The 18,248-nt window shown below is 35.8% G+C and overlaps 1 protein-coding gene across 2 annotated transcripts in view; it reads right to left on the bottom strand.

Annotated features, from left to right (window-relative positions):
• The window catches only part of NUDCD1 (NudC domain containing 1), an 88,049-nt gene that overhangs the window by 61,944 nt on the left and 7,857 nt on the right, over positions 1–18,248 (bottom strand). For both annotated transcript variants that reach the window (XM_022584579.3, XM_022584580.3), the window contains exon 2: positions 14,425–14,579. In XM_022584579.3, the coding sequence (XP_022440287.1) occupies positions 14,425–14,579 (155 nt within the window). The remainder of the gene's footprint in view (positions 1–14,424; positions 14,580–18,248) is intronic.

Genomic DNA, 18,248 nt, shown 5'->3' with positions numbered 1-18,248 from the left:
GGCATTTAGAACATGATGTGGTATTTCCAATTATTGTGAAGGAAATGGACTGGTCAACAAATGATAGTGGAACACTAGGGATCTTTAGGGAAAAAATTACACAAAAATATTCCTTACTCCAGATAGATTAATAAAATAAATGTCTTAAGGGAAAAGTAAAATAACTGTGCTAGAAGATTAATAATGTTTTAATAATCTCAAGGTGGAGAAAGCCTTCCTATGTAAATAAAAGACATATAGGAGGTAGGGAGAGAAATACTTGCCACAAATATAAAGCAGTACAAATATCTATAACATACGAAGTACCCTTAAAACTCAACAAGAAAGACAAGGTTATTAAAATTTTTTTAATGGGAAAAGAATATGAACAGGAAAACTATTGCTTTAAAAAAATGAGCAAAATGCTCAAACTCACTAGTAAAAAAAATATATGATTAAAATAATAAGATATCTCTATTAGCCAGAAAAAAAAAATCTCAGACTGTTAATGTCTATTCTTGGCTAAGGTGCCCTGTTGGTGGGAACAGAAATAAGTATAGGCTTTCAGCAATGATTATAAATCAAATTTTATGATGCATTATATACCATTTAATATAATTCCACTTCTAGGAATTTATATTATAAGAATACTTGCACATGTACACTAAGATCCATATAACGAGAATGTTTATTTTAACGATGAAAATGAAAAGTTGTGTCAATAAAAACTAAGATACAACCTAGCTGTTTATCAACAGTAAGTAAGAAAATAGCAGCCCTTGGCATCCCAGTGCTAGCCTGGTAGTATCAGCTAGGCCTTGGTTTTGCTATGAGCTGGTGACACTAACAGCTATGTTCTCCTGATGAATATAAACAACTTCACAGAACACTGTCATCAGACAAGGCCGCTGTGTGACCTCTGTCACCATAACAGAACAAGACAAAAACAGCATCACCCTGTAATGGTACCTGAACACAGATAAAACATGTACATTGCCAAAGCTACAAACAGGACCCTAATCCATGCCACTATTACTAACCACAGCTTGAGCCTTGGCCCAGTCTTCTTCCCTCCTTCTGGATAAGACTTATTAAGATATCCATCATGGAATTATCCAGTTTCCTGACAGTATCCAATCCAGAGCAAAGCCCCAGTCTCTTAAATCCTCCCCCCAAATCATCTAATATAAGCTCAATCCTACAATAAGTCCTTTCTAACATCTTCTGAGATACCCTATGGTTCCACATGGTATGCATTCTCCTCTGCTGCAAAAAGTAATAAATCCAATGTGTTCAACTATAGATGTGTACCTGGCATCATTGTCTGGAGAGCATTGGCAGAGGAATGGTTAACTGTGGAATAATCATCCTTTGGAATACCAAATAACTGTTAAATATACTGAAGTAGATTTACAATACATCAAAAAGATCACCAAGATAATAACCGGGAAAAAAGATGCAGAATATGTATAAATCCATGTACGTTGAAACAAACACTGCGATATGACAGCACAGAGTAAGCTGTAGACAGACACGTGCTATTCTGTTAATAGCGTTTACTATTAGGAAAATGAGATCAAAGTGCAACTGGTGGTAAGGGAGATTGGGGGTAAAGAAGAATTTTCCATTACTGCTTCAAATACATTGCTTGACTGTTTTTTTTCCATATTGAATAATTTACATGTGATATACATAATTAAAGGATGTGAATAAGATAAAATAAAATGGAACTTCTTCCTCAGAATAGTTGTTTCAAAGTAAAAGTTTCTAGTGGTCTCCTCCATTACATGCTCTTCACTATGTCTAATCTAGGGAAGCATTATTAGGAAGCCACTATTCTTCATTTCATATTCAATTATAAAGGTGGCTTTAAGCCATCTTCTTTTAAATACAAGGTTCCATATAACTGAGATTGCTAGGTATCTAATTATCAGATAAATGAGTGCAATATCTAGTAGAATGATTAAGATATTCAAGTCTATAAATGTGAGGCCAAAATTAAATTAAAATTCAAAAGAAAACATACAGTATCTCAAAGTTATATGATAGTTTATGTGAAAGAACCTAAATGTTCCTGATTTTTGAAACCTAATTCTCAAAGAGTACATTTTAATTTTAAATGGACTGTACCAATAAAATATTTTCTTGTGTAAATTACAGTACTAAGTTATTTCTGAATAACCTTCAATAACAGTTTTACAGTGTCCTAATAATAAAGCTTTATGTAATGTGCATCTATAATGTCCTGGTCCCACCCAATCATTTTCTTCCTCCAGTCAAAAAAAAAATTAACGTAACTATGTTCAAAGCTGTTGAAAATCATTCTAACATTTCACAGGTGAATTGCAAAAGACTTAAAATTTCATTGATAAATGGAGCACTTATTGAATGACTACAATGTACAGTATTGTATTAAATAAGTGCTTTGACTTTTTGCCATCTCATTTAATTATTTCCAAACCCTATGAAGTTGAAATTATTATCCCACTTTAAGAAGATAAAGAACTCTGTTCAAAAAGATTAAATAATTTGCCTGGAATTCCACTGCTAGAAAATGGCAGGGCCAATAGTCAAATCTTGTTTGACCACACTCCAAAAGCTGGTCTTTCCTGTATTCCACACTTTCTTGAGAAGAAACCAATTCTCAAGGTTTTCTAAACAAATGATACCCCAGAACTCAATGCAACTTATAGAATAACTCCCCATCCCGCCAAAAAAAAACCCCTAATATGAACGAAACTACCATATTCAGTTTTTCTTTCAGGCTAATATATTACGCAGTATTTTAATTAGATTCCTGAGTCAACAAAACATAATACAAAAATCTCAATGTCCACATATTGTATATAAATGACACTAAACAGTAAATAAGTACTGTTTTCATAAACTGTACATATTTATGAAAACATCTCAAAACCATTTGGGGATCTCTTAGTTACAGCTACAAGGAGACAAGCTCTGAACTGACAAAGCATTTTTCTAATACATGTACATTTACAGAAAACACTACTCAAAAAACTGGTCAAGCTAAATTAAATACGGATGCCATTTACTAGTATTATTAGACACTGACATTTAAAAATTTGCCCTTTTAAAAGGGAGTGATCTTTTTCTGGAGAAAGGCTTTTATCACTAATAACTATTAATTTTATTTGGAAGAAAAAAAAAGTCTTCCTTTTTCTGCCCCCACCCTTTTTTTTTTTTTTTGCGCTAAAGCTTTAAGGAAGGGTGTTTTAAATTAATTGCAATTTGACTGAGTAACGTCTTTATGTACCACAAAGCTTTCAATAATGCATTAAGCACACACAGTTCCAAGAACTTACTCCACTCGTTTTTCTTTAACCAGGTAAATTACTGACTCCCTATTAATAAATTCAGCTGTAGAAAATAAGCTAGATTCAGGTCTAGATAAGAACATACTGGCATACAACTGAGCTGGACTAACAAGCAACCTCACAAATGCATGCTTCAAATGGAATCCAGTAACTCTCCTCTCCATCTTTACATGCAATTTAAAGAGACACCACAAGATGACGCTCTTCTCTAGTAGCAAAAACATGAGTTTTTCAGATAAACGGAAAAATAAATTAGGACAAAATTAATTCCGTAAATATTAAGAAACAGAACACATTACTTTAAAATAAGCCCTAATATCATAATAAAATGACAAAATAATAAAGAACCAAATTTTAAAACACAATTTATTTTTCTTTCCTAAGGAATTTTCTACTTCCTAACTGTACTTCCTCCCAATTGACATTTCTCTAAAATTAACAATTGTAAACCACAAGTTAGACTGACTTAGAAGTGTAATGCCTCTATAAACCTGTGTGTTGAACTGCTGCCACCTGCTGGCTCCTGACAAACCTAACGGTCAAGCAACTTGTGGATTTCCTTTCCTGGGCCCTACAGCCTTCATCTTGACCACAATACTGTTTAGCCCAGATTAACATGGATGGTCATTTTTGTAAATCAGCCACAAGAAAAGAACCTCTCTGGGATTTGTGCATGTGTGCCTTTGACTCAAAAAAAAAAAAAAAAATCAGACAATAAAATGTATCTTAGAACTGTTTTCTGCTTTAAAAAAAGTCAATGAGTATCTAGCAGCCAATACTCTCCACCTGCCCCCAGCACAGTTCAAAGAGCAAGTCAATTGCCTTTGTTGCTGATCAGAAAAATAACAGATTATTCCAATCTGAAACTATTCCAGTTCCAAAAAGCTCTCCAATTCAAGGAAGCCAGCAAAAAACTTTAATCAAAATCTGACAGATATCAACAAAATCAAAACCAAAAACCAATATAACTTGTGAAAACAAATACAAATATTACAAATGTCAGCAAATAGAAACCAATAATGTATCAAAAGAATAACACACTCTAACCAAAAATAATTTATTCCAGGAACTTAAGGAATTACGAAATTAAAGAATTTTAAAACTACAATATATCAATTTAATTCACTACACTGACAAATTAATAAAAGGCACACAATCATTAATAGGTGGGTTCTGAAAAGGCATGCAATAAAATTCAGCAGGCATAATAAAAACATTAAACAGAAACAGAAACTCAAAGAAGCAACTTTAGAACAATAAAAGCTATTTATCTAAAACTGACAATAAGTATTCTCTTAATTTAAAAGCCATTACAATTAAAATCAAAAGCTAAACAGGGATACTTGCAGTCCACATTATTATTCAACATTGTCTCAGAGGTTCTGTCTACTAACCTCAATAAGACAAAAATAAAATGACACAGGAATGTTATTTCTACTTTCATAAATACTGGAAAAGGAGAGATAAAACCATTTCCTTTTGCTAAGGATGGAACTGTCTATGTACTTTGAAAACCTAAATGGGAGTAGGTAAAAATTACTCAATTGTCAAATAAGGTGACTGCTTATACAACAAATAGTCTTTATCAATAAGCATCTAGGAAAGAAAACAGAAAAAACTATATTAATGAGAGGCAGAAACCATAAAATATTCAAGAATAAACTTAATAAGCATAAGATCAAGGGAAAACTATAAACTCTTACTTAAGGACATAAAAGAAGATCTAAATAAATGAAAGGACATACCATGTTCTTGGGTAAAAAAAAAAAAAAAGCCAATTCTCCCCAACAAAAAAAACTACCCACTCTAGCAAAACACTGGAGATTTCTCTAATGAAAGTTTTAACTAGACTGACTCTGGCCATCAGGCCTAGCTAAGTACAGGGGTAAAGGACACCAATGAAAGAAAACAGAGGAATCAGCAAATCCCCACATATTAAAAGATGAGACTACAAACTCTTTTCTTTCCTTTGGATCCCAGAAAGCCAAAATCAGGCCTTAATACTTCTCAGACAAGAAACCAGAGGACTCCTCTCTGAGGACACCTGCCAGCCCAGGAGATATAACTTACAAAAACTAACATTCAGGTCAGGGGATTCTCACTCAAACATACAGTTGTCACTTAACAGTTGGGGAAAAAAACAAAAAAGGTATACATAGGTATATGGTAGGTCTTTTTGATAGAGGGTCTAATAAACTATTTTTAGAGTGGGTATTATATGTTTTTGACTAAATAATTCAAGGACTTTGTAACCCAATTGCTAAAAAGAGAATACATATGAAGTGCTAAAACAATTCAGGGATGAGAATGACAACTGAGAACTAGGAAAGAATGCACCTTGTAGAAACTTTCCCAGAAGTCATGCAGTCTAAATTATAGTTTCCTTATTGCTTTCGAAGAGGAGAAAAAAACACAACTTTCCAATTTTACCAGGAAACTAAACAAATTTAAATGTACACTATAATTAGGAAGATGTACAAACATACAAAAGAGGTTGTTATTTCAATGTTAAGTTCAAATTGGGGAAGAGAGGGAAGGGAGCTGTTCATATTCTACTGTAAATTAATAAACTGGAAGAGACTTTACTTTGTATACTGCAGCATTCCCAGTGCCTACAATAATGCATAACATATAGCAAGTATTCAATAAACATTTTGAATGTTGAATGAATAGTATTATATTAGACTATGTGACTGAGTTAGGCTCCATAAGTAAATATTCTTAAAGAATATCCAGATTTTAGATTTGTCTTTCTAAACAAAATATAACAGAATCTTAAAAAAAAAAGTAAAAGCCCTTAAATTTAAAACACACAATAAAATGCTAACTATGCATATGCAGAGTATGGATGTGTATGATCATGTATGGGCAATATAGCACACATGTATGTCTATAGGGCATCTGGCTGTGTGCATACACTATCCAGTATATAGTGTATATAGAGTGTGTGTGTATTTAGTGTCTTTAATGAGTCAACAGACAGGCAAAGAGAGACTAAACCAAATAAGGAACTATAACAAATTATTCTAAGGTGTCCACAGAAGCTAGACAATAGGACAGGAAAAGGAATCAAAGACATATTAGTCTTCGCTCTGATTCACGTCAAGTAAGCTATCAAATAAAATTATTTTGAGATAGCCTCACCCACCAGAGGGCAGGCAGCAGAAGCAAGAACTATAATCATGCAGCCTGTGGAACAAAAACCACATTCACAGAAAGACAAGATGAAAAGGCAGAGGGCTATGTACCAGATGAAGGAACAAGATAAAACCCCAGAAAAACAACTAAATGAAGTGGAGATAGGCAACCTTCCAAAAAAAGAATTCAGAATAATGATAGTGAAGATGATCCAGGACCTCAGAAAAGGACTGGAGGCAAAGATCGAGAAGATGCAAGAAATGTTTAACAAAGACCTAGAAGAATTAAAGAACAAACAAACAGAGATGAACAATACAATAACTGAAATGAAAACTACACTAGAAGGAATCAATAGCAGAATAACTGAGGCAGAAGAACGGATAAGTGACCTGGAAGACAGAAGGGTGGAATACACTGCTGCGGAACAGAATAAAGAAAAAACAATGAAAAGAAATGAAGACAGCCTAAGAGACCTCTGGGACAACATTAAACGCAACAACATTCGCATTATAGGGGTCCCAGAAGGAGAAGAGAGAGAGAGAGGACCTGAGAAAATATTTGAAGAGATTATAGTTGAAAATTTCCCTAACAGGGGAAAAGAAATAGCCACCCAAGTCCAGGAAGCACAGCGAGTCCCATACAGGATAAACCCAAGGAGAAACACACCAAGACACACAGTAATCAAATTGGCAAAAATTAAAGACAAAGAAAAATTACTGAAAGCAGCAAGGGAAAAACGACAAATAACATATAAGGGAATTCCCATAAGGTCAACAGCTGATTTTTCAGCAGAAACTCTACAAGCCACAAGGGAGTGGCATGATATACTTAAGGTGATGAAAGTAAAGAACCTACAACCAAGATTACTCTACAAGGATCTCATTCAGATTTGATGGAGAAATCAAAAGCTTTACAGACAAGCAAAAGCTAAGAGAATTCGGCACCACTAAACCAGCTCTACAACAAATGATAAAGGAACTTCTCTAAGTGGGAGACACAAGAGAAGAAAAGGACCTACAAAAACAAACTCAAAACAATTAAGAACATGGTCATAGGAACATACATATCGATAATTACCTTAAACGTAAATGGATTAAATGCTCCAACCAAAAGACACAAGCTTGCTGAATGGATACAAAAACAAGACCCATATAGATGCTGTCTACAAGAGACCCACTTCAGACCTAGGGACACGTACAGACTGAAAGTGAGGGGATGGAAAAAGATATTCCATGCAAATGGAAATCAAAAGAAAGCTGGAGTAGCAATTCTCATATCAGACAAAATACACTTTAAAATAAAGAATGTTACAAGAGACAAGGAAGGACACTACATAATGATCAAGGGATCAATCCAAGATGTAACAATTATAAATACATATGCACCCAACACAGGAGCACCTCAATACATAAGGCAACTGCTAACAGCTAAAAAGGAAATCGACAATAACACAATAAGGCAACTGCTAACAGCTAAAAAGGAAATCGACAATAACACAATAATAGTGGGGGACTTTAACACCTCACTTACGTCAATGAACAGATCATCCAAAATGAAAATAAATAAGAAAACAGAAACTTTAAATGACACAAGAGACCACATAGATTTAATTGATATTTATAGGACATTCCATCCAAAAACAGCAGATTACACTTTCTTCTCAAGTGTGCACGTAACATTCTCCAGGATAGATCACATCTTGGGTCACAAATCAAGCCTCAGTAAATTTAAGAAAATTGAAATCATATCAAGCATCTTTTCTGACCACAACTCTACAAGATTAGAGATGAATTACAGGGAAAAAATGGTAAAAAACACAAAGACGTGGAGGCTAAACAATATGTTACTAAATAACCAACAGGATCACTGAAGAAATCAAAGAGGAAATCAAAACATACCTAGAGACAAATGACAATGAAAACACGACGATCCAAAACCTATGGGATGCAGCAAAAGGAGTTCTAAGAGGGAAGTTTATAGCTATACAAGCCTACCTCAAGAAACAAGAAAAATCTCAGATAAACAATCTAAACTTACACCTAAAGGAACTAGAGAGAGAAGAACAAACAAAACCCAAAGTTAGCAGAAGGAAAGAAATCATAAAGATCAGAGCAGAAATAAATGAAATAGAAACAAAGAAAACAATAGCAAAGGTCAATAAAACTAAAAGCTGGTTCTTTGAGAAAATAAACAAAATTGATTAACCATTAGCCAGACTCATCAAGAAAAAGAGGGAGAGGACTCAAATCAATAAGATTAGAAATGAAAAAGGAGAAGTTACGACACCGTCAAAATACAAAGCATCCTAAGAGACTACTACAAGCAACTCTATGCCAATAAAATGGACAAACTGGAAGAAATGGACAAATTCTTAGAAAGGTATAACCTTCCAAGACTGAACCAGGAAGAAGTAGAAAATATGAACAGACCAATCACAAGTAATGGAATTGGAACTGTGATTAAAAATCTTCCAACAAACAATGGCTTCACAGGTGAATTCTATCAAACATTTAGAGAAGAGCTAACACCCATCCTTCTCAAACTCGTCAAAAAAATTGCAGAGGAAGGAACACTCCCAAACACATTCTATGAGGCCACCATCACCCTGATGCCAAAACCAGACAAATATACTACAAAAAAAGAAATTTACAGACCAGTATCACTGATGAATATAGATGCAAAAATCATCAACAAAAGACTAGCAAACAGAATTCAACAACACATTAAAAGGATCATACACCATGACAAAGGATGCAAGGATTCTTCAATATACGCAAATCAATCAATGTGATACACCATATCAACAAACTGAAGAAGAAAAACCATATAATCATCTCAATGAATGCAGAGAAAAGCTTTTGACAAAATTCAACACCCATTTATGATAAAAACTCTCCAGAAAATGGGCACAGAGGGAACGTACCTCAACATAATAAAGGCCATATACGACAAACCCACAGCAAACATCATTCTCAATGGTGAAAAACTGAAAGCATTTCCTCTATGATCAGGAACAAGACAAGGATGTCCACTCTCACCACTATTATTCAACATAGTTGTGGAAGTCCTAGCCATGGCAATCAGAGAAGAAAAATAAATAAAAGGAATAAAATTGGAAAAGAAGAAGTAAAACTGTCACTGTTTGCACATGACATGATACTATATAGAGAGAATCCTAAAGATGCCACCAGAAAACTACTAGAGCTAATCAATGAATTTGGTAAAGTAGTAGGATACAAAATTAATGCACAGAAATCTCTTGCATTCCTATACACTAATGATGAAAAATCTGAAAGGGAAATTAAGGAAACACTCCCATTTATCATTGCAACAAAAAAATTAAAATACATAAAAATAAACTTACCTAGGGAGACAGAAGACCTGTATGCAGAAAACTATAAACACTGATGAAAGAAATTAAACATGATACCAACAGATGGAGAGATATACCATGTTCTTGGATTGGAAGAATCAATACTGTGAAAATGACTATACTACCCAAAGCAATCTACAGGTTCAATGCAATCCCTATCAAATTACCAATGGCATTTTTTACGGAACTAGAACAAAAAATCTTAAAATTTGTATGGAGACACAAAAGACCCTGAATAGCCAAAGCAGTCTTGAGGGAAAAAAACGGAGCTGGAGGAATCAGACTCCCTGACTTCAGACTATATTACAAAGCTACAGTATTCAAGACAGTATGGTACTGGCACAAAACCAGAAACATAGATCAATGGAACAAGATAGAAAGCCCAGAGATAAACCCACGCACCTATGGTCAACTAATCTAAGACAAAGGAGGCAAGGATATACAAGGGAGAAAAGACAGTGTCTTCAATAAGTGGTGCTGGGAAAACTGGACAGCTACATGTAAAAGAATGAAATTAGGACAGTCCCTAACACCATACACAAAAATAGACTCAAAATCGATCAGAGGCCTAAATGTAAGACCGACGCTCTAAAACTCTTGGAGGAAAACATAGGAAGAACACTCTTTGACATAAATCACAGCAAGATCTTTTTGGATCTGCCTCCTAGAGTAATGGAAATAAAACCAAAAATAAACAAATGGGACCTAATGAAACTTCAAAGCTTTTGCACAGCAAAGGAAACCATAAACAAGACAAAAATACAACCCACAGAATGGGAGAAAATACTTGCAAACAAATCAACGGACAAAGGATTAATCTCCAAAATATATAAACAGCTCATGCAGCTCAATTTTAAAGAAACAAACAACCCAATCCAAAAATGGGCAGAAGACCTAAACAGACATTTCTCCAAAGAAGACATACAGATGGCCAAGAAGCACATGAAAAGCTGCTCAACATCACTAATTATTAGAGAAATGCAAATCAAAACTACAATGAGGTATCACCTCACACCAGTTAGAATGGGCATCATCAGAAAATCTACAAACAACAAATGCTGGAGAGGGTGTGGAGAAAAGGGAACCCTCTTGTAGTGTTGGTGGGAATGTAAATTGACACAGCCACTATGGAGAACAGTATGGAGGTTCCTTAAAAAACTAAAAATAGAATTACCATATGATCCAGCAATCCCACTACTAGGCATATACCCTGATAAAACCATAATTCAAAAAGACACATGTACCCCAATGTTCATTGCAGCACTATTTACAATAGCCAGGTCATGGAAGCAACTTAAATGCCCATCGACAGACGAATGGATAAAGAAGATGTGGTATATATATACTATGGAATATTACTCAGCCATAAAAAGGAACAAAATTGGGTCATTTGTTGAGACGTGGATGGATCTAGAGACCGTCATACAGAGTGAAGCAAGTCAGAAAGAGAAAAACAAATATCATATATTAATGCATGTATGTGGAACCTAGAAAAATGGTACAGATGAAGTGGTTTGCGGGGCAGAAGTTGAGACACAGATGTAGAGAATAAACGTATGGACACCAAGGGGGGAAGCCGCAGGGGGATGGGGTGGGGGTGGGGGGGTGATGAATTGGGCGATTGGGACTGACATGTATACACTGATGTGTATAAAACTGATGAGTAATAAGAACCTGCTGTATAAAAAGTAAATAAAATTTAAAAATTAAAAAAAAAGAAAGCTGTAAATAGTCTCCTCAAAATAAATAAATAAATAAAATAATTTTATTTCCTATGGAAACTCTGCAATAGAAGAAAAATATACTGACCAGTCCACACTGCTTATCTACAGTATTGCAAATGCAGTCATGAGCTTTAATTCTAGATTTCCAATCTTTTGATTTAAGTTGGAATTAGTATCCCAAATCATGATTATCAATGAGTGAACTGATGAAACCAAGCTTCTGGCTCTAAAATGTGACCCTATCCACATCCCTCTCCTAGCCATGCATAGTAGTAAACTATTTCCTCCTCCATACTACTTCTGCATCTTATCCTTACTTCCGCTGTGACATTATCAATTTATTTGTCTGTGTGGCTACAAAGCATGCAGCTGTATTCAATACATGTTTGTTGAAGAAAAATAAATCTTTCTTTTTCAGTAAAATTATCTCAACAAACCAGACTCATACTTGTACCTGAAGAATAAAAAGATCCTATCAAGAATGTAAAGCCGGGCTTCCCTGGTGGCGCAGTGGTTGAGAGTCCACCTGCCAATGCAGGGGACACAGGTTCGTGCCCCGGTCCGGAAAGATCCCACATGCCGCAGAGCGGCTAGGCCTGTGAGCCATGGCCGCTGAGCCTGTGCGTCCGGAGCCTGTGCTCCGCAACGGGAGAGGGCACAACAGTGAGAGGCCCGCGTACCACAAAGGGGAAAAAAAAAAAAAAAAAGAATGAAAAGCCAACTCCAAAGAGTAAGAACAAGCTTTAAACAACTGTTATCCATTGTATAAACATACTGATTAAGCCTTCTGCTGGCTGCTAGGATTACAGAAATATAAGAAAGACCCACAGCCTAGACCAAGTGTTGGCAAACTATAGCCCATGAGCCAAATTAGCCTGTTGGTTTTGCAAATAAAGTTTTATTGGAACACAGCCACAATCACTGTTTACATATCGTGAACTGCTGTTTTAACATTACTACAGCAAAACTGAGCACCTGTGACATAAGACTGGTCCATAAACCCTGTAACATTTATTATCTGGCCCCGTGCAGAAGAAGTCTGCCAACCCCTGGCCTAGCAGGAATTCAAAGTCCGTGCAGATCTGAGAGCCAATGGTTTGAATATCCCTGGGGGAACAAAGGGAGGACGTCATCAAGCCTCCTAGATGAAATAGTTAGCTGAAACTCAAGTGAAGACTGGGAAACAACCTGACACACAAGTAAGAGAGAATGTTTCAGGTAGAGTAAATTATGTGGGAAAAGGGCTGGAGGGAAAAGGATACAGAGCATGTTTCAGTAACTGCAAGAGTTTAGTATTGTTAGAATGTAGTGTACAAAGTGGTGAAAGACAAGGCTGGAGAAAAGGGCATTATAAGCTGCATTTGCCAAGGTGAGGAGTTTGTATTTTTTAAACAAATACATCACTTTATGCTTATACTTGCTAGGAAAATCAAAATCAAACAAACACACACACAAAAAACCCCACCTCTGGAAGAATATACAAGAAACTAATAAGAAGAAGTTACGGAGGGAAAAGGGGTACTGAACACAGGACAGATAAAACTGGGGTCAGAGAGACTTTACTAAATACCTTTTTAAATTTCTTGTTTTTTAAATCACATGAATGCATTATCTATTCTAAAATTACATATTAATAAGTGTGGATTTTGTCATAAAGGAAATATTTTAGGAATTTAAATGAGAAGTGATAAGATTAAACAAGCAAACTGGATAGATTATTCTGTAGATGCAACACAAAGGAAAGCTGAAAGGAGCAGAGTAGTCAGGAAGCTACTGACAGACCACTGATTACTTAAAGCAAATACATTAACAATGTATTGTGAAGCTTACAACATATGAAGAAGTATAAAATGTATGACAATAGCGCAGAGGATGGAAAAGTAAAAGGAATTATAATATCATAAGATTTTTACATTTTTTTTAAAGTGGAATAACATTAATTGGAGGCAAAGTAGGATAAATTAAGGATGAGTACTACAATCTCTACATTAACCATTAAAAATAATAACAATACAAACAGGTTTAAATAAAAAGCTAAAAGAGAAAATTAAGTGGAATTTTAAGAAAAAAAATTTTTAAAAAGAAAAACTGTGATGAATTAAAAAAACAGATAGGAAGAGAGACACAAAGGAACAAAGAGCAGATGGGACAAAATGGAAAGAATTAGCAAACGGTAACATAAACCCAGCCATATCAGTAATGACATTAAATATAAATGTACTAAGCCAATTAAAGGACAAAGATTGTCATTCTGGATAAAAAACAAGACCCAACTATATGCTCTTTACAAGAGACACACTTTAAAAATAACAACACTGACAAATTCAAAGAAAATGGAAAGAAGAAGACAAATACTAATTAAACAAACAAACAAAAAAAGCCAGGACAGCTATATTAATATCAGAAGACTTCAAGACAAATTATTCCCAGAGCCCAGAGATAAAGAGGGATATTTTATAATGTTAAAAGGACGTTGCATAACAGACAAAACAATCCTATTGATAAAATGTCTGCACCCAATTAACATACTTAAAAATACATAAAGCAAAAATTAACTAAAAGGAAAAAACAGATAAATCCACTGTCATAGGATTAACTACTCACATAGAAAAAGCAGTTACATCAATATTGACATATACAACACATCAGAGTAGTTGCCTGTTGCTAAGAGTGGAGGGGAATAAGTAAATTTAAGTAACAGGAATAAGGGGAAAAATTAAAATTGAATTAAACAAAATGAAGCCTTACATAAACTGATGATAGGATTCCATATATTAAAGGTATGTGTACCTCAATTCTCTAGACATTAGATGAAAAGGGAAAATTAAGTAACAAATTTATTGGAAAATCCTAGTATTACAAATTTTTTTCTTACCAGCATCACTGTTAAATTCATAATTCTTCCAAGGCTATCAACATAGTAGACACTGTCTTGATACCATGAATCACAGTGTAGGTAATTATACATTCCAAAAGCATGCATGTGTTCCAGTGTATACTGATCATCTCGAAGTTTTACTTCTGCCACAGCTGAAATATAAGAAAAATAAACAAACATCAAGAGTTCTGCCTCAGATTGTTCTTTTCTGCAGAATGCCAACAAGGCAAAAAAATCACAGAATACTAATTACCAAGGCCTCAGGACAATTCACTACATTTTTCATTTCAAAAACAATTTCTGGGCCCCTACTAGGCACTGTGTGCAGAGGATAAACAGTGAGTAAAACTGACAAGGCCCCTGCCCTTACAGAACTCAGAATACAGTGGCCAGAGGAGATAGAGCTCTTCATACCACACTCTTTTCTTTTAGGTACCTCTTCCTTGTAATTATAAATAAAAAGGACAGAGAAATCATAAAATTGAAAGATTTCCTGTTTTCTGGGCAAATATTAAGTACACTTTATAAAGTGTGTGCTTTTTAAAATGCTCTACCTCTATCACCTCGTTCATTTTTTACCACACATTAAGAAATAAAGAGAATGTTTTTATTATCCCACAAAATAATTATGGAAATAAATGTAAGTGCAAATGGTGACTTCTCTAATGCTATACCACATCTTTCCCAAGAGTACAGAACAAAACAGTGATCATATCTGGAACAGAAACAAGGTTTCTTATTTAAAGAACAGTGTTTTTTCCACTAGGGCATTGGAAGCTTCCATAACTTTATTTTACCTTGTTCCAGCTTTATTGAGATGTAGTTGGCATATGACATTGTATAAGTTTAAGGTACACAACATAATGATTTGATATATGTATTTATTGTGAAATGATTATCAAAATAAGTTTACTTAACACAGACATCACCTCATAGTTACAACTGTTCTTCTAGTTATAAGAACTTTTAAGATCTACTCTCTTAGCTGCTTCCATCATTTTATGTTTCCTTTTTATTTATTTATTTGCTTATTTATTTTATTTTTGGCTGCATTGGGTCTTCGCTGCTGCGCACGGGCTTTCTCTAGTTGTGGTGAGTGGGGGCTACTCTTCGTGGCGGTGCATGGGCTTCTCACTGCGGTGGCTTCTCTTGTTGCAGAGCACGGGCTCTAGGCGCGCAGGCCTCAGTAGTTGTGGCATGCGGGCTCAGCAGTCGTGGCGCACGGGCTTAGTAGTCGTGGCGCACGGGCTTAGTTGCTCCGTGGCATGTGGGATCTTCCTGGACCAGGGCCCAAACCCTGGCAGATTCTTAACCACTGCGCCACCAGGGAAGTCCTGCTTCCATAATTTTAAATCTGCCAAGCCTGATCTCTGCCTCCCACTCCTCCTTCCCTTCTATGTAGAGAGAAACTTATAGTTCAGGGCTACCAGTGACCTAGAATTAATTTCTGCTCCAACAGGAGATACATAAGTAGACTATGCTGGGCCAATATTTTACCTTAATTATGAAGCTCACCTTACTGTATTCTGATTGCAAGTATTTTCATCTTTTTTCCCCAAATGCTCACCTGTTCGTACTTCTATTACCTGCCTTGAGGCCTGGCTGACTTACATTTATTCATTCATTTATTTAGCAAATATTTTAATAGGCACAAATGATACAATGATGAGAAAAGAGCACAGAATCTACCTTCTTAACACTTATGATCCAGTGGGGAAATGGACGTTAGTCAAATAAATAAATATATAATTAAACTGTAATAAATGTTATAAAGGAAAAGTATTGGATACTGTGAGAACAAATAACACTGGAAGCTGATCTACTTGGGGAGATTAAAGAAGGCTTTAAAAAATTTGAGCCAAGCTACAAAGGACAAGGTAGAGTTAAGAAACATCCCTACACACACACACACACACACACACACACACACACAAACTACTTATCACAGGCAAAATGAGAGCAGGCGAAAGTAGAAGGAAACACTTGTGTTCAAAAAACTAAAAGTCAGCCAGACTGGCTGAAATACAGAGCAACATGGAGAACTGCACAAGGAAAGGCAACAGGTGAATAAAGCTAGAGAACTGGGCAGAAGCTGGATCACAAAAGGCCTTGCCTTTATTTGTCATTGTTGATAAACTCAATGTAATAAGAGCTCATTTAAGAACTTTTAAGCAGGAGAGTAAAGTCCAGATTCGAATGTATAAAAGGTTGCTTATAGGGACTTCCCTGGTGGCGCAGTGGTTAAGAATCCGCCTGCCAGTGCAGGGGACACGGGTTCGAACCCTGGTCCAGGAAGATCCCACATGCCGCGGAGCAACTAAGCCCACGCGCCACAACTACTGAGCCTGTGCTCTACAGCCCGCGAGCCACAACTACTGAGCCTGCATGCCACAACTACTGAAGCCCGCGTGCCTAGAGCCCATGCTCTGCAACAAGAGAAGCCACTGCAATTAGAAGCCCATGCGCCGCAATGAAGAGTAGTCCCCGCTTGCCGCAACTAGAGAAAGCCCACGCGCAACAACGAAGACCCAACGCAGCCAAAAATAAAAAAATAAAAAAATTAAAAAAAGGTTACTTATAACTACCTATGGAAAACAGACCAGAGCAAAGCAAAGTAAGCCCAGGAAGATCCACCAGGAAGCTACTGCAGTCATCCAGGTAAAGGATGGTTGAAATTTGGAGACCTATCAGAGGTTAAATCATTTTAACTTTGTGATGGATTTGATAGAGGCTGAGGAAATTATTACATGACTCAAGGAAGTGTTTATTTTATAAGGAAGTTAAAAATACATATTCACTGATTAGAAGGGAAACAATCATTAATTCTTGTTTTTCTAGCACCACTGTGTGGATTCAACTCGATGCTGCAGGAAGTGTACGTGGTAACAGAATGTTCCAAAGCAGTAATATTAGGCAATGATACAACAAATACATTTTCTTCATATTTGTACCAAAGACCCCTGACCAAACCTGAACAAGCCAGAGACTTCTTAGCCATTTGCCTTGGTACAACACCTTGTCTGTAACTGTATTGATTCTGGAAAACCATTATTAGGAAACCATGAAATAGTCTAAGTCTTAGGTTGCTGCATTCTGACAAGATTAATTTATGTAGGTTATTAGGACACAAATGAAGGGCACATTACATACTTGCTATTTTGCAAAAGCTGACAGTGCTCAGAAAAAGGCCACCTCTCTGGCCCCAAATGAGAAAGGAAAAGTTATTGCATTTACCCTGTCAATCAACTTGAGTATAAAAGGGCAGGCAGAGAAAAATGAAAGGAGAAAAGCAATGTCCAGAATGTGACAGAGCTTAACCACTGATGGGGCTCTTTTGTAAAGACTAAGGGAGGGGTGGACAGCAGGGAGTCTCCAATCCAGCTTGATCTTTGATATGACTGAAGAAGAGGAACCTCTTTAACAGAGGGCTAAGAAGCCACTGTAGTAAAATATTTTATTAACATTATCTTACATTAGAAATAAAACAGCTTTGCTGAAAAAGCCTTCTCTCTTATTCTATGAAAAAGAACTTAGGGCCTAACAAAAAGGGAATCTCCCTTAATCTTTACCTATATTTCTTATAAAACATGCATGGAACCTCAAAAACCTATAGTTTTTCATTCACAAATTATTTATTGAATGTCTACTATGGGCCCGACATGGTGCTTGGCATTGGGCAAATACTGGTAAATAAAACAGACATGATCTCTGTGTCCTAATCGTGCTAACAGTGGTCACAATTACTGCTTCTTGTCCTTTCAAAATACACAGTTAGGTTGAACCACATGAAATTGTCAATATTCAACTCTTTTGACACCAAC

The sequence above is a fragment of the Delphinapterus leucas genome, chromosome 17 (genome assembly GCF_059928025.1).
Source record: "Delphinapterus leucas isolate spDelLeu-1000000601 "Yukka" chromosome 17, BTC_Dleu_Yukka2, whole genome shotgun sequence".
In the NCBI taxonomy this organism is placed as follows: Eukaryota; Metazoa; Chordata; class Mammalia; order Artiodactyla; family Monodontidae; genus Delphinapterus; species Delphinapterus leucas.
Note: the sequence above shows the minus strand (reverse complement) of the source record. Positions and strands in the feature narration are given on the sequence as shown.